General features: G+C 42.3%; 1 protein-coding gene across 2 annotated transcripts; it reads left to right on the top strand.

The window, feature by feature from the left end:
* Positions 1 to 473: 473 nt before the first annotated feature.
* On the top strand, positions 474 to 23,557 carry Actr6 (actin related protein 6). 2 transcript variants are annotated; one of them, XM_051139835.1, is made up of 11 exons: positions 474 to 631; positions 4,655 to 4,772; positions 6,196 to 6,264; positions 8,779 to 8,902; positions 9,856 to 9,991; positions 10,101 to 10,157; positions 14,850 to 14,948; positions 15,040 to 15,118; positions 17,994 to 18,165; positions 20,937 to 21,075; positions 23,414 to 23,557. In XM_051139835.1, exons 1-11 carry the CDS (start codon positions 564 to 566, stop codon positions 23,541 to 23,543), a joined length of 1,191 nt encoding a protein of 396 aa, XP_050995792.1. In that variant the 5' UTR covers positions 474 to 563; the 3' UTR covers positions 23,544 to 23,557. The 2 variants fall into 2 exon arrangements, with proteins under 2 accessions (XP_050995792.1, XP_050995793.1); XM_051139836.1 differs by lacking the exons at positions 474 to 631; positions 4,655 to 4,772 and having other exon boundaries at positions 6,196 to 6,277.
* The last annotated feature ends 2,919 nt before the right edge of the window (positions 23,558 to 26,476 follow it).

The following is a 26,476-nucleotide window of genomic DNA, read 5'->3' as shown; positions in this document are numbered from 1 at the left end:
TCTGAACTCCCAGAACTCCACCTGCCTCTGCCTCCCGAGTGCTGGGATTAAAGGCGTGTGCCACCACGCCCAGCCCCAAAATTCTTTTCCTTAACATTATTTAACGCTCCATTTTACAGAAACAGGCAGGAAGGAGATCTAACTCCAGGAATCAGAACGGAGCGGGAGCACGTCAGACATCAGGAACTCCTTTGTAGATAGGATATGTAAGCTAAGCTCCGGATAGCAAGTAGGCTGGGGACTACAAGAAGCTTTCATTCGCCAATGTGCGCAGTTCAGAAAAACAAGAAATGGGAGAAAAAGTACTTAGCGGTTTCTACTATTGAATTTCGCTGCTACCTAAAAAAAAAAGGGGGGGGCGGGGGTTTAAAAACTGGATGCTTGCGGAAAAGGCAGCGCTACTGCCTGACTTCCGGCGTCCACCGTTGCCAGGGTAACCGGAAGCTGTGCTACGGCCACGCCCCCATAAAAACCATAGAGTACCGGAAGGAGTCTGAGCTGAGGTGATCCTAGCCGTGCCGGGGAAGTAAAAGGGATTCGGTTACAGCGGAGTGGTTTCCGAAATGACGACCTTAGTGCTGGATAACGGAGCCTACAACGCCAAAATCGGTTACAGCCATGACAACGTCTCGTAAGTGTTCGTCGCCCCCGAGGGACAGGACGTGTGCGCCTTGTGGTTTTGCAGGCTGTGCTCTCCGACTTGAGTGATCCTCAGACGCCCTCGCGCGGCTCCAGCCTCAGTCGAGGGGTGTTCGGCTTGGCGCTGGGTTGGTGGGTTTGATGCTTTGAACTGAAATTGATTTTGACTTTTGTTCGGGGCCGCGGGGCTCCGAAAGTGGAATGTATGTTTCGTTTGGTAAAGGGAAATAGGCTTCTCAAGACTGACCCAGGGAAGCAAAGACAAAGCTTAGGAGGTTCCAGAAATAGTGGACAACGTTTTGGACACTTTTGCGGGAACGCAATTACAGGTTATCATCGGATCCTCAAAAGGTTGTGACGCCCTCCCCAACCCCCATTATTGTAAACCCCACAACATTAGAGTCCTGGGAGTTTGAAGGCATTGGGCAACCAATTTGAATAACCTGGTTGGTAAAATCGGAAACGATACAGTGACGTCTGAAAATGTATTTTTTAGCCGGCGCGCAGTGGTGCACGCCTGTAATCCTGACACTCGGGAAGGCAGAGACAAGCGGAGCTCTCTGAGTTCGAGGACACTCAAGGCCAAGAAAACAACAGCAACAAAAATGTGTTTTGTAAGAAGTGTACGTTTGAATAAATAGTATACTTTTCTCCGTACTGGAGCTGGAACCCAAAAATTTGCATATGACGTAGTACCCTCCCGCAGAGCAACACCCGCAGCTGCCTTGTAGTTCGTTGTGAAATCTAGGATAACCTTAAACTTACTACCTCCACTTCTTTTTTTTTTTTTTTTTTTTTTTTTTTGGTTTTTCGAGACAGGGTTTCTCTGTGTAGCCTTGGCCATTCTGGACTCACTTTGTAGACCAGGCTGGCCTCGAACTCACAGCGATCTGCCTGCCTCTGCCTCCCGAGTGCTGGGATTAAAGGCGTGCGCCACCACGCCCGGTTTACTACCTCCACTTCTGAGTGCTAGGATTACAGCTGAGGGCCATCACTTCAGGCTTAAGTGGGCACTTGACTGAATTCATTCTCTCTCTCTCTCTCCCTCTCTCCTTCCCTCCCTCCCTCAAAGCTAGGTGTTGGAGGAACTCTTGCGTAATGAGCAAGCACTGCATTACTTAGCCCAACTCATTTGACCATATGGGCTCCAATAAGATTTTTTTTTTTTCCGGTAACAACCTGGTACATGGCTAGGTTCAATTCCCAGTACCTACCTGGCAGCTAACAACTGTCTGTAACTCCAGTTCTCTGGCCTCTGTGGGTTCCAGGCGCACACCTAAATGGTATGAAGACATACATGCAGGAAAAGTACTCATACACATAAATAAATAAAGTAAATAAAGAAATAATAAATAAATTCATACATGCAGAAAAGTACCCATATGTAAATAAACAAACGTGCATATAAGTAGCACATACACAGAACAGGATTTGGGAGGTTGTTTTTGGTTTTTTTCAAGACAGGCTTTCTCTGTGCAACAGAGCGCTGGTTATCCTGGACTCTCTTTGTAGACCAGGCTGTACTTGAACTCACAGATCTGCCTGCCTCTGCCTGCCACCTGGGATTAGAGTCATGCACCACCACTCGCGGCCATTTGTTTTGTTTTTAGTGTGCCAGAGAATGAATCCAGGGCTTAGCAGGAGCTAGGCAATTACTGTACCCCTGAACCATAGCCTCTTTCCCCTTGTAGTTCTTTATAGAGCCAGGGTCTCACACTGTGGCCTGAGCTTCCCTAGACTTCACTGTGTAGCCTAGGCTGGCCTCAAACTCATGGCAATTCTGTGGTGTGGTGTTAACGGTCCAACTTAGGTATTCAAGTCTGTGCTTTACAACTGAGCCACACCAGTTTCTTCTTCTCCTCCTCTTCCTCCTCCTCCTCCTTTTTTTTTTTTTTTTTTTTTTTTTTTCTTCAAGACAAGGTTTCTCTGTGTAGCCTTGGCTGTCCTAGACTCACTTTGTAGACCAGGCTGGCCTTGAAGCACAGCGATCCACCTGCCTCTGCCTCCCAAGTGCTGGCATTAAAGGTGTGCGCCACCACTCCCAGCTCCACACCAGTTTCTTCTAAGAGACAGAATCTCCCTGTGTTGAGCAGGCCAGTTTCCAGCTCCTGGCTCAAGTGCCCAAATATCTGGGACGGCAGGCAATCCAACACAAGCCTGGCCTGTGCTGATTCTAAAACCATCCCTTTCAAGAACATTTAAACAGCAGAAAAATGTTGACAGCGTATAGTAAGTGAAAGTTGGCACAACCTTTTCAAAAACATTTATTTAATTTTATTTCATGTGCATTGGTGTGAGGCTATCAGATCCCCTGAAACTGGGGGTTACAGCTGTGAGCTGCGTGTGGGTGCTGGCGATTGAACCCGGGTCCTCTGGAAGAGCAGCCGGTGCTTGTAACCGCTGAGCTGTCTCTCCAGCCTGGCACAACCTTTTATTGTGTTATCACAATATCATGTTGTGTGTATGAGTGTACGCATACACGTATGATAACGGCTGCGATTTGTCTTCCTGTCTATATTGTTAGCTGGTGGAGGTCGGCATCCATCGCTAAAGGTAGTGTCTGCCTGGCACAATGGAGCATACCATTAATCCCTGCACTGGGGAGGCAGTTCGAGGCCAGCCTGGTCTACATATCAAGTTCCAGGCCGCACAGAGCTCCATAGTGAGACCCTGTCTCACAAAACAAACCCACCAAAAATAAAAAAGCAAACACAACAAAGAAAAATTTAAAGTAGTTCTTAATTTTGCACTCAGTGGCATACTGGTGGTGATTGAGAATCAAGCTTCTTGGAAGCTTGTGTGCAAATATTTTGAACCTTAACTTTATTAAGGATGCCTACTTTAGGGCTGGAGAGATGGCCCAGTGGTTAAGAGCACTGTCTGCTCTTCCAGAGTCCTGAGTTCTATTCAGAAACCACATGGTGGCTCCCAACCATCTATACTGGGATCTGATTCCCTCTTCTAGAATGCAGGTATACATGCATACAGAGCACTCATATACATAAATTAAATAAATATATCTAAAAAAATGGCTACTTGAAAGCTGGAAGAAATACTTAGTAAAATAGCTGATATTTATATAATTTTCCATTCTAATTTTGTTTTGTTTTTTCCTTCAAGACAGGGTTTTAGTTGTTTGCTTGTTTTTTCTTTTTCTTTTTTCTTTTCTTTTCTTTTCTTTTTTTCTTTTCTTTTTTTTTTTTTTTTTTTTGAGACAGGGTCTCTCTGTGTGGCCTTGGCTGTCCTGAACTCACTTTGTAGACCAGGCTGGCCTGGAACTCAGAGTCATCTGCCTGCCTCTGCCTCCCAAGTGCTGGTTTTAAAGGCGTGCGCCACCACGCCTGGCTTCTTTAATTCTCAATAAGCTTTTGTTTGCTTACTTTCCAAATAAGTGAGAATAAAAAGGAGAAAAGAAAAACCCAAGGTTGGGCGTGGTGGTGCACATCTTTAATGCCAGCACTCAGGAGGCAAAGGCAGGTAGGTGGATCATTGTGAGTTCCAGGGCAGCCTGGTCTACAAAGTGAGTCCAGGACAGCCAAGGATACACAGAGAAACCCTGTCTCGAAAAACCAAAAAAAAAAAAAAAAAAAAGAAAGAAAAAGAAAAACCCAGCTCTGGCCCTCCTCCATACAATAGCCAGACCATGCCCACCCAACGGTTCTTTACGATCCTTTGGGGAAGACAAGGGTTCAGTGCAGAACCTGTTAACAGCAGTTCCTTACACACAGCGAGCCAAAGGCACTGTTATAGTTGTTACTCAGGGACAGTGAGAAACGTGGATACAGTAGTCTTCTAGCAGACCAGGCTGGCCTCGAACTCACAGAGATCCTCCTGCTTCTGCCTCCCTGAGTGCCGGGATTACAGGTGTGCGCCAGGGTGCCTGGCTCAGTGCTAGTACTTTTTATTTTGGTTGTGAGCCTAGCCTTTAACGGCTGAGCCGTCTCTCCAGCCCAAGTACTAGTACTTTTTATCAACTAAATATTTGGAAGGTGATTCTTTATTTCTTTGCATCTAGGGTTATTCCCAATTGTCAGTTCAGATCAAAAACGGCTCGTCTTAAAACATTTACTGCTAACCAGATTGATGAGATAAAAGACCCTTCAGGACTCTTTTACATTCTTCCTTTCCAAAAGGTAATCCCAATTATGTTTCATTTCTGATAGTATAAACCTGTAAGTGTGTGGGTGGGCGTGGGGTGTTTTCCAGAGTTGTCCCGTTCTATACTGTTGGAGCAGGGGCTTGTCTCTGCCACTGTGCTGTGTATTCTAGGCTAGCTGACGCTCCGGCTTTCAGGAGATTCTCCCTCTCATCTCTCCAGTAGGGGTGCTGGGATTAAAAGTGTGTGAGCTGCTGTAGGTTCTGGGGATCAGACTTGCATTGTCAGGCTTGGACAGTAAGCACCTTGAGCCAACAAGTCACCTCTCCAGCCCTATAAACCTACATTTAAAACGATATTTTTAGTTGCGCCTGTGTGATGTGTGTGTGTGTGTGTGTGTGTGTGTGTGTGTGTGTGTGTGTGATGTGTGTGTGTGTATGTATGTATGTATGTATGTATGTATGTATGTATGTATTCATGCTCGCATATGCATGTGCACATGAGTGAGGTGGGTGCTGGCAGAGGTCAGAGATGGCAGATGCCCCTGGCGCTGAAGCTATAGGGTACAAGTGGAAATGTTTGTAGATGTCTAAGGAAAGTTTGTTTCAGTTGTAATTAAGATCTAATTAAAATGACTGGGCAGTAATAGGGCACACCTTTAATCCCAGCACTGGGGGAGGCAGATCTCTGAGTTTGAGGCCAGCCTGTTCTACAAAATTAGTCCAAGACAGCCAAGGCTGCACAGAGAAACCGTGTCTCAAAAAACAAGCAAACAAAATCTAATTGAAATTAAATTGTTAAAAAAAAAAATAAGTTGTTTTAGTAACAATAGCCACGATTTAGCTACTCATTAGAATACTGGATTTTATTTGAATTAAAACTAGGTGGTATTCATGCTCTATATGTTGGCGTGCTATTGAACCATTGGCGTCTTAGTTACTGTTGCCTGTACGCTTTCGAATGTTTGAAAGGACGCCCCAGCTATAATTGATTTGACAATTGTACAGCATTATGTAGGAAAAGTTTACCATTCAGAGCTAGAAGTCAGTGATTTAGAGCATGTTAACCTGATTTTCCTTTTATGTTGTGCATGTGTGATATGAGCAGTGGCCCATGCCACTTGTGTGTGGTGACCAGAAGACACCACGACAGCCCTGGAGAGTTGGTTCTCCGCTTTCATCTTCATGTCCGTTCTGGGGATAGAATTCAGGTCACCAGGCTTGGGAGGCAAGCTCCTTCACTCCTTGAACCATCTCTACCTTAATCTTTTTGGTTTCTTGAGACAGGATTTCTCTGTGTAACCTTGGCTGTTTTGGACTCACTTTGTAGACCAGGCTGGCCTCAAATTCACAGATATCTGCCTGCTTCTGATAGCTTTCACCTTTAATCTTATGTTTAAAAATTATTAAAATATTCTTGATAACTAAGGTTTATTTATTTATTTTTTAATTTTATTTTAGGGCTACTTGGTGAATTGGGATGTCCAACGGCAAGTTTGGGATTATCTTTTTGGAAAAGAAATGTATCAGGTAACAAGTTAGAGTATGTATTAAAATCTATTTCTGTGTCTTTATTCAAATGAATAATAGGATTTACATACACAAACTTTCATGTTAACACTTATATGCACTTAAGGTACTTGGATATAGATTTTTCTAGATTTTATTTATTTATTTTTTGGAAAAGGGTCATACTATGTAGACCTGGCTGGGCTTGAACTTTGCTTCGTAGAACTGACTGGCCTCAAAATTTGCCTTCTGAGTGCTGGTACAAAAGATATATATATGCCTTTAGTATGATCTTGGAAATACTTACAAAATACAAGTAAATAAAAACTCCAGGTTAAAAACTAAGTGGAGTTCAGATAACCTATGTGAAAGTCAGTATTAAATTTTTACTTGTTGCCAGGCGTGGTGGCGCACGCCTTTAATCCCAGCACTCAGGAGGCAGAGGCAGGCGGATCGCTGAGTTCGAGGCCAGCCTGGTCTACAAAGCAAGTCTAGGACAGCCAAGGCTACACAGAGAGACCCTGTCTTGAAAAACAAAAACAAAACAAAAAAAAAAAAATTTTTTTTTTTTAAATTTCTAGTTTTTACTGTTCTTTTCCCTGTGCTAATCAAACTCATGACATTTTTGTGCGCGGGGTCACTCCTCCATCATTTGGCTACACGTCAGCCCGATATTTTGACTATTAACCAGACGTGTTCCATACGCTTTAAAAAAATATTTATTTATTGTTATGTATACAGTGCTCTGCCTGCATATACACCCGGACAGCAGAAGAGGGCACCAGAGCACATTATACATGGTTGTGAGCCACCATGTGGTTGACGGGAATGGAACTCAGGACCTCTGGAAGAGCAGCCAGTGCTCTTAACCTCTGAGCCACTTCTCCAGCCCGCCATATCCCTTTTATGTCACAAAAGATACGTTTGCCTGTACATCTGAATATGTAGTTCCTACAAAAATTTTATGGATTTTTAAAAAGTTTTTCTTTCGAGACAGGGTTTCTCTGTGTAGCCTTGGCTCACTTTGTAGACCAGGCTGGCCTCGGACTGACAGAGATCTGCCTACCTCTGCTTCTCAGAGTGCTGGGATTACAGGCGTGTACCCTGTGCCCAGCTAAAAATGATTTTTAAAAAAGAATTCACTGTATTTTTCAGACTATAAGACACACCTGACCATAAGACACACCCAGTTTTTAGGGCAGTTAAACAAGAAAAACAGTAAAAAAAAAAAAAAAGCAATCGAACCATAAGGGGCACCCTAATCCCCCCACCACCACTTTGGTGGGTGGGGGGGGGAGTACGCCTTATGGTCCAAAAAATACAGTATTTATGTGTGTGTGTCTGTGTGAGTGAGTGTATGCCATGTGTGTGCATGTGTCTGTAAGTTGTGTGTGTGTGTGTGTGTGAGAGAGAATATGAGTGTATGCCATGTGTGTGCAGGTGCCCACAGAGGCCGTGGGAAGTGTTGGGTCCTCTGAAGCTGGAGTTACAGGTGGTTGTGTGAGCTGTCTGATGTGGTTGCTGAGAACTGAAGTCCAGTCCTCAGCGTTCAACCACTGCTCCATTTCTCCAGTCCCTGAGAATTGATTCTTTTCTTTAGATTTATTTAGTGTTACTTTATGTTTATGGGAGTTTCCCCTGCATATATGTCTATGCACTACAGGCAGGTAGTACCCGTAGAGGCTAAAGAGGGTGTCAGAGCCCCTGGCTGGGATTCAAACCTGGGTTCTTTGGAAGAACAACTGCTGAGCCATCTCTCCAGCCCCAAATTTTATTTTATTGTATTTTAACAACTATAATGTAACTATAGACAAGCTGAGAGGAAAGTCAAGTTTGAATCTACCCCAAAAATATGGGACAAATCTCCAGTGACTCATGATGTTAAAAGGAAAGAAGCCCAAGGCAAAAACGAGGCTGAGGCATCTAGTTGGCAGGAAGAGCTGCACCATGGAAGACAAGGAGCTCTGGCTAAGCTTGTAGACATTGTCAGAGCACATTCAGAAGTACAGCCCTACTCGGGGTGCGGGCCACAGGGGGTGAGCAGTGTCCTGGGCCCCCAAACTGAACTTGGAATTGCCAACACAGAAAAGGCAAAGAAGAGACCAACCAAGGCTCCATGTATACTTGGAGTTTTCTGCACATCACAGTTCTCCAGGAAGGCCTTGGGGAGCTTCTTGTCTTCTTCCTGCTTATAACAGGGGCAGCGGCTTCACTGCTTGGGTGGACTCCGCCCTTACTTTGTCGTTCACAGTTCCACAGTTTGGCCATTCATGTTAAATTTTATCTTATCGAGTTGAGAGTGTGGCTGGACTTTCTGGGTTCAAATCCTAGCTATGGCTCTAAGCGAGTCTATGAACCTGGGTAACGTCCTCAGTTTTCTGTTACTCCATTTATGCATTAAATGAAGATTAGAACCAGTAGTGTTAAATGAGGGTTAGATAATCTTGTTTATTATAAACACACACATAAAGACATAAAGCAAACTTGATTATAATCACTATAGATTATAGAACTTTGGGTTTTCTTCTCCCCTAGGTCGATTTCTTAGATACTAATATTATTATAACAGAACCATACTTCAACTTCACTTCAATTCAAGAATCAATGAATGAAATTCTATTTGAAGAATATCAGTTCCAAGCAGTATTAAGAGTAAATGGTGAGTGAAAAGGGTTTATGACATTAAAGTGTGAGTGTGGTTATGAGTGAGTGGGGTAAAGATGGCAGTTTTTAGGTCTAAAGCAAATAAAACACAGAATTGTTATTTTAAGCATAGAACTTTAGTTTGGTCTAGTGACACAGTCCCATAGTTCTGGCAGCTGGGGAGGCTGGGGCAGGAGGATTAAGAATTCACAGCTTGCCTGGACTACTGACCTACTTCCAGGGCAATCTAAGCAACTCAGTGGTCACCTGCTACAAGGTAAAAAGAGGCTAACTGATCAGTTCCAGGACTACCAGAGCTGTAGTTAGCTTCTGTCTCCTGTCCCTCCTTCCTAAATAAAGCCAGCAGTGACAGAAGAAATGGATGCTATTCTTTCTTTTTTCACTTACCATATAAGTGTGACGTTTAAGAGTTTAAATACTGAGATCTTAAGACAGCTACAAAGGGACTGGAGAGAGGGCTTAGCATCTGCTGCTCTCACAGAGGACCCAGCTTTGCTTCCCTGCCCCCGCGTTAGGTAACTACAAGCACTTGTAAGTCAGTGCCCTGGCCTCTGCAGGCACCTGCGCTCACGTGCACATACACACAGACATATACACATACTTAAAAATAAAATCTAAAAGACAGCCAGAAATACTTTTAGGAGTTAACAACTTTTTTTTTTTTTAATTAAAGGCTTTTTTGTTGTTTATTTGTGTGGTTTTGTTGTTGTTGTGTGTTTGTTTTTAGACAGTCTGTCTGCATAGCCCTGGCTGCCCTGGAACTCAGAGATCCGCCTGCCTCTGCCTTCCCAGTGCTGGGATTAAAGGTGTGTGCTACCACACTTGGCTTAAAAACAACTTTTTGTTGTTGTTGTTTCTGTTTTTGCCTTAGTTTGCTACTTTTTTATTGTTTTAAAATGACAATATATTTTAATGTATTCATTCTTTTCCTCATCATCCTTTTAACAGCTGGTGCTCTTAGTGCACACAGGTATTTCCGAGATAATCCTTCCGAATTATGCTGCATCATTGTAGATAGTGGCTATTCCTTCACACACATAGTTCCCTACTGCAGAAGCAAAAAGAAAAAAGAAGCCATTATTCGGTGAGCTACATTTAACTTTTATTTTATCTCTCATTTTATGTCAGTCCCATGCTATTTCTTAGGATGAAATGTGTGATAACTGAACCTAAGTTGAATTCTCTCCTTTTAGGATAAATGTGGGCGGAAAACTCCTAACAAACCATCTGAAAGAGATCATATCCTACAGGTAACACTTGGCTTTGAACTTGGGGCAGATGAGGCCCCACACCCCCAGCTAGAGGGTGATGTCTCCCATAAGCACAGTGCTCTAGCTCTTCATCAGCACCAAGCTTATAACATCTGTATGCTACTTTTGCTATGCTTAAATTTGTCTGCCCTTGCTTAAAGTCTAAGTCTAAAAATTCAAAACATTGTGATTATATAAATGCTATGTACTGTTGTCAGTTGGGCTTGATTTCAGTATCCTGCAATATTTAATTCTCTTCTCCAGTAAGGTGCAAAGAAACAAATTGGGAAGAGAGAAAAGGTTAAGCCAAATAAGGATTTAAGACTAACAGGGCTTGGGGCTGGAAAGATGGCTCAGAGGTTAAGAGCACTGATTACTCTTCCAGAGTCACATGGTGGCTCACAACTATCTATAATGGGATCTGGTGTCCTCTTCTGATGTGCAGGTGTACATGCAGGCAGAACACTATGAATAATAATAATAATAATAATAATAATAATAATAATAATAATAATAATAATAATAATAATAATAATAATAATAATAATAATAAACTAACCGGTGGGCTGGGCACAATGGCATATGTCCATACTCCCAGTGCTTGAAGGCTGAAGCAGAAGAATCAAGAGCTCAGTTTTAGCCTGGTCCATCCTTGGGTTACAGAGTCACACTTACATGGTAAGTGAAAAAAGAAAGAATAGCATCCTTTTCTTCTGTCACTGCTGGCTTTATTTAGGAAGGAGGGACAGGAGACAGAAGCTAACTACAGCTCTGGTAGTCCTGGAACTGATCAGTTAGCCTCTTTTTACTTTGTAGCAGGTGACCACTGAGTTGCTTAGATTGCCCTGGAAGTAGGTCAGTAGTCCAGGCAAGCTGTGAATTCTCAACTCCTTCCTCTACAAAAGACTGCATTTATTTATTTTTTGTTTTTTTTTGTTTTGTTTGTTTGTTTGTTTGTTTTTTTTTGAGACAGGGTTTCTCTGTGTAACAGAGCCCTGGCTGTTATGGACTCTTTTTGTAGACCAGGCTGGCCTCGAACTCACAGAGATCTGCCTGCCTCTGCCTCCTCTGCTGGGATTAAAGGCGCGTGCCATCACCGTCCGGCAAAAGACTTTAGAGAATAAATACAGATATAAAAGTATTTGAAGGAAAAGTAACAAAGTATGCAAAGTATAGATTTTCTTATTAACAACTTCAAAAAATTTGAATAAAAGCATACAGTAAGGTATACAAATCATGAATGTATGATGCAATAAGAAATTTAAAAATAAACAGGTCTGTGTAACGAGAAAATAGTTAAGCTGGGCGTGGTGGCACACGTCTTTAATCCCAGCCCTGTGGAGGGGGGCGGTGGGGTGTGGCAGAGGCAGGTCTATTTGTGAGTCAGACCAGCCAAACCCTATCTTGAAAAAACCGAGAGAGAGAGAGAGAGAGAGAGAGAGAGAGAGAGAGAGAGAGAGAGAGAGAGAGAGAGAGGGAAAGAGAGAGCGCGCGTGTGGGGGGGGGAGAGAGAGAGAGAAGAAGAAGAAGGAGGAGGAGGAGGAGGGGAGGGAGGGACGGGGGAGGGATGGAGAGAGAAAGAAAGAAGGAAAATAGTTGAATCACAAGAACAGGGTAAGTTTTTTGTTTGTATGTGTGGATTTTGTTTTGCTTTTTTTAATTTATTTTGGGCTGGCAAGATGGCTCAGGTGGTAAAGGTGCTTGCTTGAAAGTCTGATAACCTGAGTTTGATGCCCAAGACCAAGTGATGGAAGGAGAGAACCAATTTCACAAAGTTAGTCTCTGATACCCATGCACATACACACAACATAATAAATAAATAAAAGTAAATTTAAATGACATTTTAAAAATGTATATGTTACTAAATTTTTAAAATACGTATAAAGTAGTTATACATAATCAGTGGGTATAATGTGATTATGTTGATACATGTATAAAATTATATATCATTATCTCTTATCTATCTATGTATATCTCAGATCAGGATAATTAGGATATCAAAATCTTTTTTTGTGGGGGAGTTGAGACGGGGTTCTCTGTGTAGCCTTGGCTGTCCTGGACTCAATTTGTAGACAGGCTGGCCTCAAACTCACAGTGATCCTGCCTTTGCCTCCCAAGTGCTAGGATTACAGACATGTGCCTCCAAGCCCAGCTTTTCTTTCTTTTATTTATTTTTTTATTTATTATTTATTTTTATGTATATGAGTACTCTACCTGCATATACACCTGTATGCCAGAAGAAGGGCAACAGATCTCATTATAGATTGTTATGAGCCACCATGTGGTTGCTGGGAATTGAACTCAGGGCCTCTGGAAGAGCAGACAGTGCTCTTAACCTCTGAGCCATTTCTCCAGCACCAGTTTTCAAAATCTTAACTAATTGTTTTAGAAAATGCAAGTATTGCCGGGCAGTGGTGGTGCATGCCTTTAAGCCCAGCAGTTGGGAGACAGAGGCAGGCGGATCGCTGTGAGTTCAAGGCCAGCGTGGTCTATAAAGAGAGTCCAGGATAGTCAAAGCTACACAGAAAAACCCTGTCTTGAAAAACAACAAAAAAAGAAAATGCAAGTGTTTTGAAATGTAGTTGACCTATTGTTCTATAGAATATTAGCAGTTCCTCCCCCTACCCAAGAGCACCATGACATCATCCATTGTCTTCTCTCCACTTCCTACGTACCCTTCCCAGGCTCTCGAACCACTCTCAGGATATGTGGTTTGTTTTTTTATTTTGGTGTGTGTGTATGTATGTGTGCGCACACACTCACACGAGTGTGCAGTGTATTTGTGTGTGAGAGAGGTCAGAGGACAGCTTTATGGAATGATTCTCTCCTACCTTTAATTGTCATCTCAAATTGATCTTAGGCCGTAGAGTTTGCACAGCAAGCATCTTCGTCCACTCACCGAGCCATGGTCCTCAGGATGGATTTTGACAGCTTGTACAAATCGAAAAGCCTTAGAAACACAAACAGCCGAGGTAGCCATAAATCCTAGAAACAAATGGAAACAGATGCACTACACTGTGTTGGTCAGCTTTGAGTTAGTCTACCAAGATATGCAAGGTAATCAGCTCAGTCAGGGGAACTCCATTTTATCTTTCATTCCCAGAGGTTGGCTGCATGGGGCTTGGCTCTACAAAGTCAAAATCCCCAAGTCACTTGCTTTTTAGTTCTTTCTGTGTTCCAGCTGAATCTTCTCCATCTCTCCTGGAGCTCTGCCCCATGGAATCCCCTGCTTCCTCCTCTAACTCCTCCCCCTGGCTGACAGAAGTCCAGCCCTACTCTCCCCTGCTCAGTGCTTGGCTGGAAGCTGCTTTATTGGCATGCAAGGGGGACAATTGGGGAGCAGTGTTTATACAACATTAGAACAGGTGCTTCTCAGAACAGGGATTGCAACCAGATATGGGGGCTACAGAAATCAGCATTTGAATTACACAATAACCTGCCTGCACCACAAGTTCTTGTTTACAGTAAACAGGAACCTCTAGGATCAAAGAGTGAGCCATGCCACAATTAGAAACAGGTTTTTACAGTTCACAGTTTTGGGGTTTACAATGGGATTGGATATCTTGCAACAAAAGTGAGAATATTTTGTAAAGTTAAGGCTTGTTTTGCACATTTAAGAAGTTAATATTTCAAACAGCATGGCGGATTACACCTGTAACACTAGCACTCAAAAGATGATTTTGTTTTTTGTTTGTTTGTTTTGTTTTGTTTTTTTCGAGACAAGGTTTCTCTGTGTAGCCTTGGCTGTCCTGGATTCACTTTGTGGCTAGGTTGTCCTCGAACTCACAGAGATCTGCCTGCCTGTGCCTCTCTGAGTGCTGGGATTACAGATTTGTGCTACCAAACCTGGCCATAAAGATCATTTTTAAAAAATGCTTTCATTCTTTTTTTAATGATGTATTTATTTTTATGTACATTGGTGTTTTTCCTGCTTGCATGTGTGTGAGGGTGTCAGATCTCAGATCTCCGAGAAAAGAAGTTACAGACGGTTGTGAGCCGCCATGTGGCTGCTGGGGATTGAACATTTATCCTCTGGAAGAGCAGCCAGTGCTCTTAACCACTGAGCCATCTCTCCAGCCCTCATGAACATTTCTATTGAAAATGTAATTCTGGATTGTTTGGTGTGTGTGTGGTGTGTGTGTGTGTGTGTGTGTGTGTTTGTGTGTGTGTGTGTGTGTGTGTGTGTGTGTGTGTGTGTGTGTTTGCCCGCCCTAGAAAAATGAGTTTTGTGCTGGAGAGGTGCCTCAGTGGTTAAGAGCACTGGCCGCTCATCCAGAGGAGCCTGCTTTGGTTCCCAGCACCCACATGTAGGCTAACAACTTTTCATTACTCTAGTTTCAGCACCTTTGTCTGAGCTTGTGGACACTGCACACAAGTGAACAGGCATACATGCAAGCAAAATACACATACATAAAATAAAAGTCATTATTTAAAAATAATTGAAATGCTACTTTATGGTTATGCTCAATTGCTTTCGTTTCGAATTCTGTTTATAAACAACATTCATCTTGTGTGTGGAGGGCTGGTATGTGTGCACGTGTGTGCTGCGTGCAGATCAGAGGACAGCTTGTGGGAGTTGAGTCTCCTTCCCAACTTGTAGGTCCAAACCCAGCTCATCCGGCTTGGAGGCAAGTGCCATGATGTGTAGAAATGTCTCTCTGGCCTCACATTATGTTACGTTGTTTCTCTTAGGCAGCTGCATGTTATGGATGAGACCCACGTGATTAATCAAGTGAAGGAAGACGTATGCTACGTGTCTCAGGATTTCTACAGAGACATGGATATTGCCAAGTATGCATAATGCTGCCCATTAGGTGGAAAACTGATTCTCAGGTAATGTTAATAATCACACGGCTTTACAGATCTCTGTCTTGTCTTTCAGGTTAAAAGGGGAAGACAATACAGTGATGGTTGACTACGTTTTGCCTGACTTCAGTACAATTAAAAAGGGCTTTTGTAAGGTAATTTTTAATGCCTTTTTTTTTTGTTTGTTTGCTGTGTATGGGTATTGTGTGTGTGTGTGTGTCTATACACCAAGCATATGCTCTATGGGGGTGTCAGATCCCCTGGCACTGGAAATACAAACAGTTGTGAGCCTTGAGCAGGTGCTGAGAATTGAACCTAGGTCCTTTAGTAGAAGAACAGCCAGTGCTCTTAACTGCTGAGCTATCCAGGCCCTCTACAGTAGTTAAAAACAAAACCTTTCTCATTATCTTTGAATCTTCATCATCTTCTCACATGACAACCTCAGCCACATTTGCAAGGCATTTCACATCCAGCTGGCTTGCTAGGGTCTTCCAGTGACTGCCTTCCTTGTAGCCATTTCTTTAGGCACAAGTAGATGTATTTACTAGTAAGCTTCTCACTAAGGTCGTTCAATGCCAAGGTAATTTCCCCTTGTCTTTAATCAGCTCAGGAAAAGACAGGTCTATATTTGGTAAATGTAGAGTCTGACCTTCTGTTACTGGCTTGATAAAGACTATTGGGAAATTAAAATTTTCAGCTCGGCAGTCGTGTCACACGCCTTTAATCCCAGCTCTCTGGAGGCAGAGGCTGGTGGGTTTTGTGAGTTCTAGGCCAGCCTGGTCTACAAAGTGAGTCCAGGGCAGAGAAACTCTGTCTTGAAAAACCACCAGCAGCAACAATAACCACAAAATTCCACTCAGAAATGTAAGGAGACATGATAATGTTCATTTAGAATGACGGAAAATTGGCAACAGCCTAAGTCTCTACTATAAGGAAGGTAAGTTTAATGTATTCATATAGTAAACCGTAATGAAAACAAACTAAAGCTGTATGATTAGCATGGATCCACCACAAAATGTAATGTTTAATAAGAAACACTTTCAATCTGTTTAGAATGCATCATTAACCTAGTTTTATATAGTTTAAAAAGAGTATGAAGCGATGAACAACAGATTTTAAAAGGCATGGCAATTTATTTGTAAAGTTGCATCAAGCTGCTTAATGGGCATTTGTGGTTTGGGGGGTTTTTGTTTTGTTTTGTTTTTTGAAACAGGGTTTCTCTGTGTAGCCTTGGCTGTCCTGGACTCACTTTGTAGACCAGGCTGGCCTTGAACTCACAGCAATACACCTGCCTCTGCCTCCCGAGTGCTGGGGTTACAGGCGAGTGCCATGGCACCCAGCCACTTAGGCTAGTGTTAATTTGAATTGAGATGCATTAGCTGAGAACATTTGGAAATCTGAAGCCTTTTCTCTGGCTGATAGAAGGGACAATGACATATAGAGAGAAATAGAGTCTGTAGTATCACTGGTGACAAACAGCGGAACTTCTCATTTTCTCTCTTCTCAGAACGAGGATGCCGGCTGACGTGTAAACGGTCAGACCTAACTTGAGAACATTCTGTTATCTTTAGTCATTATCACTTTCTGCAGAACCATTATGACACATTGGAAGGTAGCTGATAGTTTCTTCAGTGCTACTATAAATAAATGTGTGGGGCCATTCAGGAAGTCATGGAGTGCGCTGACCAGCTCTCCACAGCCTTCTAAATCTCTTCATTTGTCTATTCTAAAAAAAAAAAAAAAGAGGATTTGGAATTATACCCTTGAAAACAGAGACTTCCAGATTACATATTAATGACTAATGGCACTACAGTTGGCATTCAGCAAGGACACCAAGTGCTGGCTCTTCCTCCTGGCTGGATATTTAGTCAGCCAGCCGCATCGCATTCTGTAAATCAGGGCTTTAACACAGCTGAAAACCTTTAATGTCCTTCAGTCTGTATCAGCGTCGCGTAGTTTTCCAGTATTGACACAACGAATGAATTATCCTTTGAACTTTTAAGCTAAATTGTGTGTGTGTGTGTGTGTGTGTGTGTGTGTGTGTGTGTGTGTGTGTGTGTGTTTAGTTTCTATTTGCTTTGAACAGGGTCTCATATTGTAGCCCAGGCTGGCCTCAGACTTGCACAGTCCTCCTGATTCACCCTCCCAAGTGTTGGCACTCCAGGTGTATACACTAATCCAGGCTTAGTGTCAGCTGTTAGTTAATTTGTGGTATACAGAGTCATTTTCCATTCCACCTAAGGCAGAACAATACTTCTATGGAGGGTAATGCTATTCTCTTACTACAGCATTTATTGGGTCAGAAGGGACTTACATTTAGACCTCCCTTGTTTTCCCAGCGATGATGTATAATTATCTGGAAAGTTTTATTTAACATTTACATGATGAGTGTTCCCCAAATGACAGCAAGCTGAATTGTTCATATCCAGGTTATGACGTAAGGGAGTATTTCCGGTATGATACACCATGAGTAAGTCAGGACCTTCCTGAGCCTAATTATGTCATGAGTGAAATGAGAGTATGTCTGCCTTAGTGTTATGTGAGCCTTGTGGGATAATGTACATAAAATGTCTAAGGTGGTTAATGGCACTGTGTCACTTTGCATGCCATCGTTCAGGGATATGTTGAATGCCTAAGTAGTGGCTATGTGATAAATGCTGTAGGTTGTGGAGAGCCACATATCTGTTAAGGAAACAATTATATATATAGTGATATATGGAATAGCCATAGCAGCACTGGTTTTCGTTTCGTTTTGTTTTGTTTTGTTTGACAGTCCCCCCACCCCTCCCTATCCTGGAACTCACTATGCAGCCCAGGCTGACCTCAAGTTCAGAGACCCCCCCTGCCTCTGCCTCTTCAGCTGGTTTTTATTTGTATGCTATAGCAACAGGAGAGAGAAAACACTTTTCTAACTTTTCCGAATCTTGAGCATTGTAATGGTTGCTCTACTGGCTTCACACATTTCTAATTGTTATTTGTCCTATGAACGCGGCAAGGTAGCTCAAATGCCCCATCTTCCTTTGCTTTAAGCCAAGAGAAGAGATGGTGCTGAGTGGAAAGTACAAGTCTGGGGAGCAGATTCTTCGCCTGGCCAACGAGAGGTTTGCCGTTCCAGAAATACTCTTTAACCCCTCTGACATTGGCATTCAGGAGATGGGGATCCCGGAAGCCATCGTCTATTCAATTCAGAACCTACCAGAAGGTACGTTAACAACGGAAGAGAAACAGTTTTGAAAAATCAAAGCCATAGTACTGCCTCTTAAGCAATTTCAGATAGTGACACCTGCGTTACTGGCAGAATTTTCCAGATCCTATATGTTCTGGATCATAAATTGTATTTTTGCCAAAGTCATTATGATCTATTTAAGCATGAGTCTATTTTTCCTTAAGTATTAAATTGCTCTGTTCAGTTTAGATAAGTCTATGGATTTGGGGTTTTGTTTTTATTTTTGTTTTGGCAGTTTTGCTATGTAGCTCAGACTGGCCTAGAACTCAGGATCTCCCTGCTTCAGGCCCCTGAATGTTAGAATTATAGGTGTGTACTACAAGGCTCAACTGAGAGTTCTGCCTAAATTTGCGCAATTGAAATTGAAAGGTTTTAGTGGACTGCTTTTTCAGCAGTTGAAAAGACTGAGTTATTCGTTCTGTAATAATTGGAATACAGGATTTTGTTTTTGTTTTTGTATTTTCAGACCGGGTTTCCTCTGTGTAGCCTTGGCTGCTCTGGAACTCTCTTTGTAGAGCAGGCTGGCCTTGAATTCAGAGATCTGCCTGCTTCTGCCTCCCAAGTGCTGGGATTAAAGGCGTGCACCACCACACCCAGCAATCAGGATTACTTTTTTAAAAAAATAATTTATTTATTTTTTATTTTATATGCATTGGTGTTTTGCCTGCATGTATATCTGTGGGTGTCAGATCTTGTAGTTACAGACAGTTATGAGCTGCCATGTGGGTGCCGGGAATTGAACTCAGGACCTCTGGAAGAGCAGACCATGCTCTTAGCCAAAGGGCTATCTCTCCAGCCCCCAGAATTCCTTTTAATAAGATAGACAGCTAGGTGGCCCAGGCCAGTTGAGTATGAGCCTGGCAGCTGAACTGATTCCCGAGAACTTACATCAAGGTGGAAGAAGAGAACCAGTGTCATAGAGTTGTCCTCTGATCTCCACACTTGCTCTGTGGCAGGAATGTCCCTTCCTATCCTGAGTGTGTGTGTGTGTGTGTGTGTGTGTGTGTGGTATGCAAGTGTGTGTGTATGCTCAGGCAAACACAAAGTAATAATAAATAATAACAAAATCAAAATGAGTGGATTCCAGTGTTTCATAGTGACTTCTGGATTCTTCTGAAATACAAGTTAAGTAACTCAGGTCCTAGAGTTTTAGAGTGCTTTCATGATCTTTCCTTACTACTTTTATTAATTTATATTTGAATGTGTGCACGCACCGGTATGAGTTTGTGTGTATCACATGCATGCATGTGCCTTCAGAAGCCAGAAATGTGGATCCGATGCCCTGGAGCTGGGGCTACAGGCAGTTTCAAACTGCTGGATTTGGGTATTGGGAACTGAACTCTGATTTTCTTGGAAGAGCAATAAATTCTCTCAGCCACTGAGCCATCCCTCCAGCTCTTTCTTCCTTCTCTATTAGGGACAGTCATGGCATTAGGAGGAATGTGTAATGTGCTTTCCTCTCACTAAAAACAATGTGAAAAGGAAAGTCAGCAAAGCTATTATATTTCACAAGTGTTTTCCTGGTTCACATTTTATGTGACGTTGCAGTCATGACACATGTAATTCAATACAGTGCTAATACAAAGCAGCTTTATGTTGGTGACTGGAAGCAGTAGGCGTGGGGTGGCCAGTGTCCTTTACTTCTTGGTGGGTTTTCCAGTTGTGCTCTGTATGTTTTTTAATACTAGTTCACCTTATGATGCCTAGTGTTTACCATAATATACCTTTAATGTGTTTATTCACCCCTAGATTCTTTATTTAAAGGCTATAGATCATGAGTGTTTTCCCCATCAAAGGTAAAGATTATGCAATAGATATATCTGTTTTAGTGTGACAACAATAGAAATTTGGACTAACAATTTAAAAATACCAAGAAAAATGGTTTTATTAGAGAAGTTTATGATTTCATGTCTGCCAAAGACCCCCTTCATTTTAGGAGAGAAGAATGATAATTATGATTCAGTGTCTGTCTGCTGCAGAAAGCTGTTTATAGATGGCCTCTATGCATGTATAATTGGTAGTCAGTAGTTCATCCACCTTAGTTTTTTAATTGAAAAATAAAATCATTCATATTACATCTCAATTGCTATCTCATCCTGTGCATCCTCCCATTCCTCTCTCCCTCCCAGTATCTTGTTTTAAAGACTTGTGAGGTCTTTAGTGTCCCCACCTATAACTGCCTCATCATGAATCTTAAAATGTGGTGTGGTGGTGCATGTTTATAATCCCAGTACTCTAGAGAATGAGGCAGGAGGATTACAATTCAAGGCCACCCTGTCTTATAGGGAGTCTTTGTCTCAACAACAAGCCCCAACTCCCCCCAGAGTTTCCCTGTGTAGCCTTGGCTAACCTGGACTCACTTTGTACACCGTGCTGGCCTTGAGCTAAAAGATCCACCACCTCTGCCTCCCCAAGTGCTGGAATTTTAGGTGTGTACCTTAATAATGAAGAGAAAATTTTAAATTTAACTTCTTTCTTTATTTTGAGACAGTTTCTCTGTGTAGTCTTAACTGCCCTGGGCTTGGACTCACAGAGATCTGCCTGCCTCTGCGTCCCTGAGTGCTAGGATTATGGTTGTGTGCCACTCCACCCAGGAGAAATTTTTAAATCTTAACAATAGATGCCAAGGTTGTTTGGTTTCCCAGCCATACCCTGATTGCTCCTTGTGCTCAGCTGAGTCTTTCGAGAGACAAGGAGATTTTCTAATGCTGTCTTTCTTCTTTTTTTCCCTTTTTTTCTTTTAAAAGAAATGCAGCCACATTTTTTTAAGAACATTGTTTTGACGGGAGGGAATTCACTTTTCCCAGGATTCAGAGATCGGGTTTACTCAGAAGTTCGGTGTTTGACGCCAACAGATTATGACGTTTCCGTTGTGTTGCCCGAAAAGTAAGTGTCTGTTTATAGAGGCCAGGGCCATCTTGCAGGAAGGAGGCTTGTAGAAGATGCGACTTTAAAGCTTGGCTCTCTTTCGATACTGGCAGATTTATTCCCCAGTGGGATCCTTGTTTTCGGTCTCTCAAAAATGAAATTTTAAATCTTAAGTGAGTTAGAAGAGATGGCATGTAAAGTGCCAACCACAACATTTGACACACGATGGGTGCTCAGTAACACATGCTCTTTCCATGTGTGTCAGTCCTGGTTCCAAGGATTTTTATAGGCAAAGAAACCAAACTGTTACTAGATTTATCTTAGATTATACTACCTCGTGACAAGTTCTAACAAGAATAGATGTTTAAGAATTGGCTTATTAAGAGAAGCAGTATCTGGGCCCAGAGAGATGGCTCAGTGGTTAAGGGCATTGACTGCTCTTCCAGAGGACCCAGGTTCAAATCCCCACACCCACATGGCAGCTCACACGTGTCTGCAACTCCCAGGTCTAATGCCCTCACATAGACATACATGCAGGCAAAACACCAATGCACATAAAATAAGGGTAAATAAAAAATATTTTTAAAAAGATACGCAGTTACCAATTCATAGCTTTAGGAATTTGTTAAGTTCTAAATGTTTCTGGTGAACCTTTATAGTTGACTAGACTATTTATTTGAAATAGTTGTGACGTCAGGTATTGTGGTGCTGGCCAGTAATCGCAGCTTTGGGGATTTAGAGACAGCAAACCCAAGGGTTCAATGCCAAGCTCTGCTGAGTAGCAGTTGCGAAGCTAGCCTGCTCTGTGAGAGACTGTTTTAGAAAATCTGAGAGAACTTTTTTTTTAATGTCTCTTACTCTTTTTATGAAAAACGACAGATAGTGTCATTTCAGCTTACGCAGTAAAAGTTAAGGTAGGTCTTCACAGCTGTGGGAATGGGCTTAAATATCATCCTACTTGGGGGTTTGTATTGGACATTGGAGAGAGAAGGCCTTGTGAACCCCTGCTTCCTTATGCCTGTGCTCCCACATGCTGGGATTGCAAATATACGCCCACCTATACAATTTCTACTTGTAGCTGTTGGGTAAAATATTAAAGAATTGTTAAATGCTGGAATAATTTTGGGTCAGCAGTAATGTTCACAAACTTGTTGTTGTTGTTGTTTTGTTTTTTAGTTTTTTGAGACAGGGTTTTTCTGTCTGTCCTGGAATCACTCTGTAGACCAGGCTGGCCTCGAACTCACAGAGATCCACCTCCTCTGCCTCCGGAGTGCTGGGATTAAAGGCATGCGCCACCACTGCCCAGCTTCAGTTGGATTTTGTTTTTTTGTTTTTTATCACAAATTTCTTGACATTGGATTTTTATCCTGTTCATACATGTCTGAGGCCAAGGGACTGACACCAATAGCCTTTCTTGTTTGATTCAGCGAATCATAATTGTCCATTTTTCCTTTCAGAAAAAAATACCTGGTACAAATGTAAAGATATAAATAAGTGCATGGCACAGGCCTGTAATCCCAGCACTTGAGAGGCAGAGGCAGGAGGATCTCTGAGTTCGACGCCAGCCTGGTCTACAAAGCGAGTCCAGGACAGCCAAGGCTACACAGAGAAACCCTGTCTACAAAACAAAACAAAACAAAACAAAAAAGATATAAGCCTGTTAATAAAGGGTTGCAAATGCAGCACGTGAGGGCAGCTCTCGTCACCTGTGTGGTCTCAGCGAGGACAAAGAGGAGGAGAACTTAGTCAGCACGTGAGGGCAGCTCTCTTCACCTGTGTGATCTCAGCGAGGACAAAGAGGAAGAGAACTTAGTCAGCACTAAGCATGTGTGGTACAGACAGCTAAGCAAGCCGAGTGCTTGACTTGGTCAGTTTTGCCCGCTGTCCGTCCTGCATGCGATTATGAGCATTGCTTTATAGCAGCCACAGCACAGACTGAAAGTGTTGCTGAGACAGCTGCTCAGTCCACACTACAGCACTGCTGCAGGGTAACTTGGAGCCTCCCGTTCCCGTCTCTAAGGTGAGATTTACCCATAGCTGGCCCGTGGCTTGCCAGGAGAAACAGGCTAATACATCTTTGCTTCAGTTTAGGCTTACAGTTAGAACATATTTCCCATTTTATTTATCACCAGATTTTGCTTATGTTCTGGGGTTTCCACTAAAAGTAGAAGGGCCATAAGTAGGGCCATGGTGAGTGGTGGACCATTCCACTATGTGGTGAGGAAGAGCTCAGCTCTACAACATCAACGAGATTCCATTAAGTCAAGCAGAACTTTTGGTCTTTTAGTTTGTAATCGACATTTGCTCTATGAATCGTCGGTTGGTGGCTGGGTTCACTTACTGATCTCTATTTCAGCCCTATTACTTACTCCTGGGAAGGTGGAAAGTTGATATCTGAAAACGATGACTTTGAAGACATGGTGGTGACAAGAGAAGATTATGAAGAAAATGGACATAGTGTCTGTGAAGAGAAATTTGACATTTAAGAACCATTTCTGAATCAAAGTCTTGGAAAGATTAATTTCAAAGTTCCTTTTAAAGGAGGTTAAGGACTGTGTTACTTTTCATCTAGAACTTATATAAATATTCGGAGTCATGGCTGGTGTTTGCAGGCTTCTTAGGTAGGTTATTAGAGTAAACTATAATTTCACCTGCATTTCATTTAGTAGTTAGACTGCTATAACAATATTTATACTGTTTGTTAGAATATATTACTTTTCATGAGAAAGTAAAAGAGTAAATATTTAATTCCTCATACTTGAAAGCACAAATTTAAATAGTTCACCAGTCAGTTTTCCTTAGAAGATACTTTGTGTAATTTTGACTGTGCTTGGCTGCAGTGTTTACAGACGAGTAAGATTCTGCTCTCTTAGAACCAAGTAGTTTATTTAAAGTTTGTTATTCTTATTTGTACATAATAAAGTTGGAAAGACCAATATTAAATATATGTGCATATGTTTATTTTTTTACTCAGTATAAGTTTGAAAGAGTGAAGATGTCTGTGGTATTTGTGGTCATCACTGTTTTGCAGATATGTACTGCTTTGTTTTAGAAGTTCTTTTGGGTGACCTATAATAAACACATTAAGACAAGATGCTTAAGATGGGTATGGTGGTACACACCTATAATCCCATCCAGCACTCAGAGGCAGAGGCAGGTGGATCTCTGAGTTCGAGGCCAGCCTCGAGAGTCCAGGACAGCCAAGGCTACACAGAGAAACCCTGTCTCAGGGGTTGGTGTCAGGGAGATGCTTAGTGACAGCACACTTGCCTAGCACGCACAGGGCCCCAGGTGTGAGCTCCATACTGCCAAAGCAATAGCTTTCCAATGTAAAGAGTGATACGGGCAATTTCCTTTAATTAAAACATGCCATTTTGGAGGGAAGCTTCTTAAACCTCAAGAAGAACTTGAGTCATTAAGACTTCAAAAGCAGGGCTGGAGAGATGGCTCAGCGCTTAAGAGTACTGTTTGCTCTTCCAGAGGTCCTAAGTTCAATACCTAGCAACCACATGGTGGCTCACAACCATCTATAATGTGATCTGGTGCCCTCTACTGGCATGCAGGTGTACATGCAGATAGAGCACTCATACATAAAATAAATAAATAAGACTTAAAAAAAAAAAAAAGACTCAAAAAGCAAGCAACTCAAAAGTCTCAAAAAGTCCCTAAAACTTAGCAGAGTCACGCAGCCTCTTCCTTCCCAGCATGTATTAATAGTAATGACTGCTGAGAACATACTTTTTGACCTTCATGTCACAGAGAGCTAAGGTTTCAGCTTTGTCTGAGTGGTTACCCATGCTGGGTAACATGGGTAACTGAAAGCTGTGCTTTCAGTGACACAGCTGCTTTTGAGACATCCATGCTCCTATATGCAATCCCTCACTCATCTTCCTGTAAGGAACCCCAGTAAACTCATTGGCTCAGCAAGTTGGACCTTGGCAATATTGTTACTCTGATCTGTTGCCCATTCCCTATCTCGAATGAGACTTTTTTTTATGCCTTACCCCAAATAGTGTCACACAGTACAGTGACATTATCAAATGGGTCAGAGAGGTTGCTTGGACTGCATGTGTGACAGACAAGAAGAGCACATAGGGGTCTTGTATCTGTAGAGGTCCGAACTGTCAAAAACAGAAAAAGCATGCTCCCTAACACAAGGATGGATAGCTGCATGGAGAATGAAACTAGATCCTTATCTCTTACCCCTGCACAAAACATAACTCCACATGGATCAAGGACCTCAATATAAGACCTGATCCCCAAATCTGTTACAGGAGAAAGTAGGCAATATGCTTGAACTTCAAGGCACAGGAAAGAACTTTCTGAACAGGACCTGTCAGCATAGGCATTAGGACCAACCACTGACAAATGGGACTTTGTGAAACAAAACAAAAGTCTTTATAGCCTAGGCCACAATCATTTCAAGAAGAGGCAGCCTACAGAATGGGACAAAAGAAACCTCTGTCAGACGATTAGTGTCTGTCATATGCAAAGAGCAAGAACAAGTTTTCCTTTTGGGGGGAAATTTGAAAAATGGTTAAGTCAGCCAGGCATGGTGGTGCACACCTTTAATCCCTGCACTCAGGAGGCAGAGGCAGGCAGATTGCTGTGAGCTCGAGGTCAGCCTGGTCTACAAAGTGAGTCTAGGACAGCCAAGGATACACAGAGAAACCCTGTCTCGAAAAACCAAAACCAAAAAGAAAAATGGTTAAATCTTAAGAAAACTAGTTGTAAATGCAGTGAAATCATGTTTAAATGAAGTTTTTACTGGAACAGTGTGAAAGGCTGGGCCAATTGGAATCAGTAGCTTTCTCTGAAGTTGTCCTGGAAGCCAACTGTGACAAAACAGAGGCAGTCTTGAGGTTGGATCAAACAGGATGCTGGGATAAATGTCTCAGCATCCTCATGGATGAGTCTCATTTAGGCCGTCTTCATTCCATTGGTGTTTGGTCCTTTTGTTCTGCAAATATAAACTCCCCCAAGTAATATATAATTCTGTAATAACTTATGTATGGAATGTGCAATGTGCACAGATTAGTTAAAGATGACTCTCTGCTCATTGTTTGAGCAGGTGAAAGATACCTGTTTTCCTTTATAAGCCAGTCTGGACTGTATACCAAACTGTAATACCAATATTTATCTATGCCATATGAGAGGATGGCATGATAAATCCTGAGGACTCTGTAGCCAACAAGATTGATTGGCTATACAGAGACATTTTTTTCATATCTCAGTCTTAGAGCTGTTTCCATGTAGAGGGATCATTGTATTCCTTACCTGCTTTGTCGGTCAATCTGTAGCTAAGATCTTCAGGAGGCCTTCCCTGGTCAAATCTGATTTCCAACAGTTTGGATGGAATATATAGTTTTTCTTCTGTGGAAAGAAATGCAAAATCTCCTCCCCAATGCAACATATTTCC

This window comes from Acomys russatus, chromosome 31, assembly GCF_903995435.1.
Source record: "Acomys russatus chromosome 31, mAcoRus1.1, whole genome shotgun sequence".
NCBI lineage: Eukaryota > Metazoa > Chordata > Mammalia > Rodentia > Muridae > Acomys > Acomys russatus.
The sequence above is the reverse complement of the archived record's forward strand: the minus strand, read 5'-3'. Positions and strand labels throughout refer to the sequence as shown.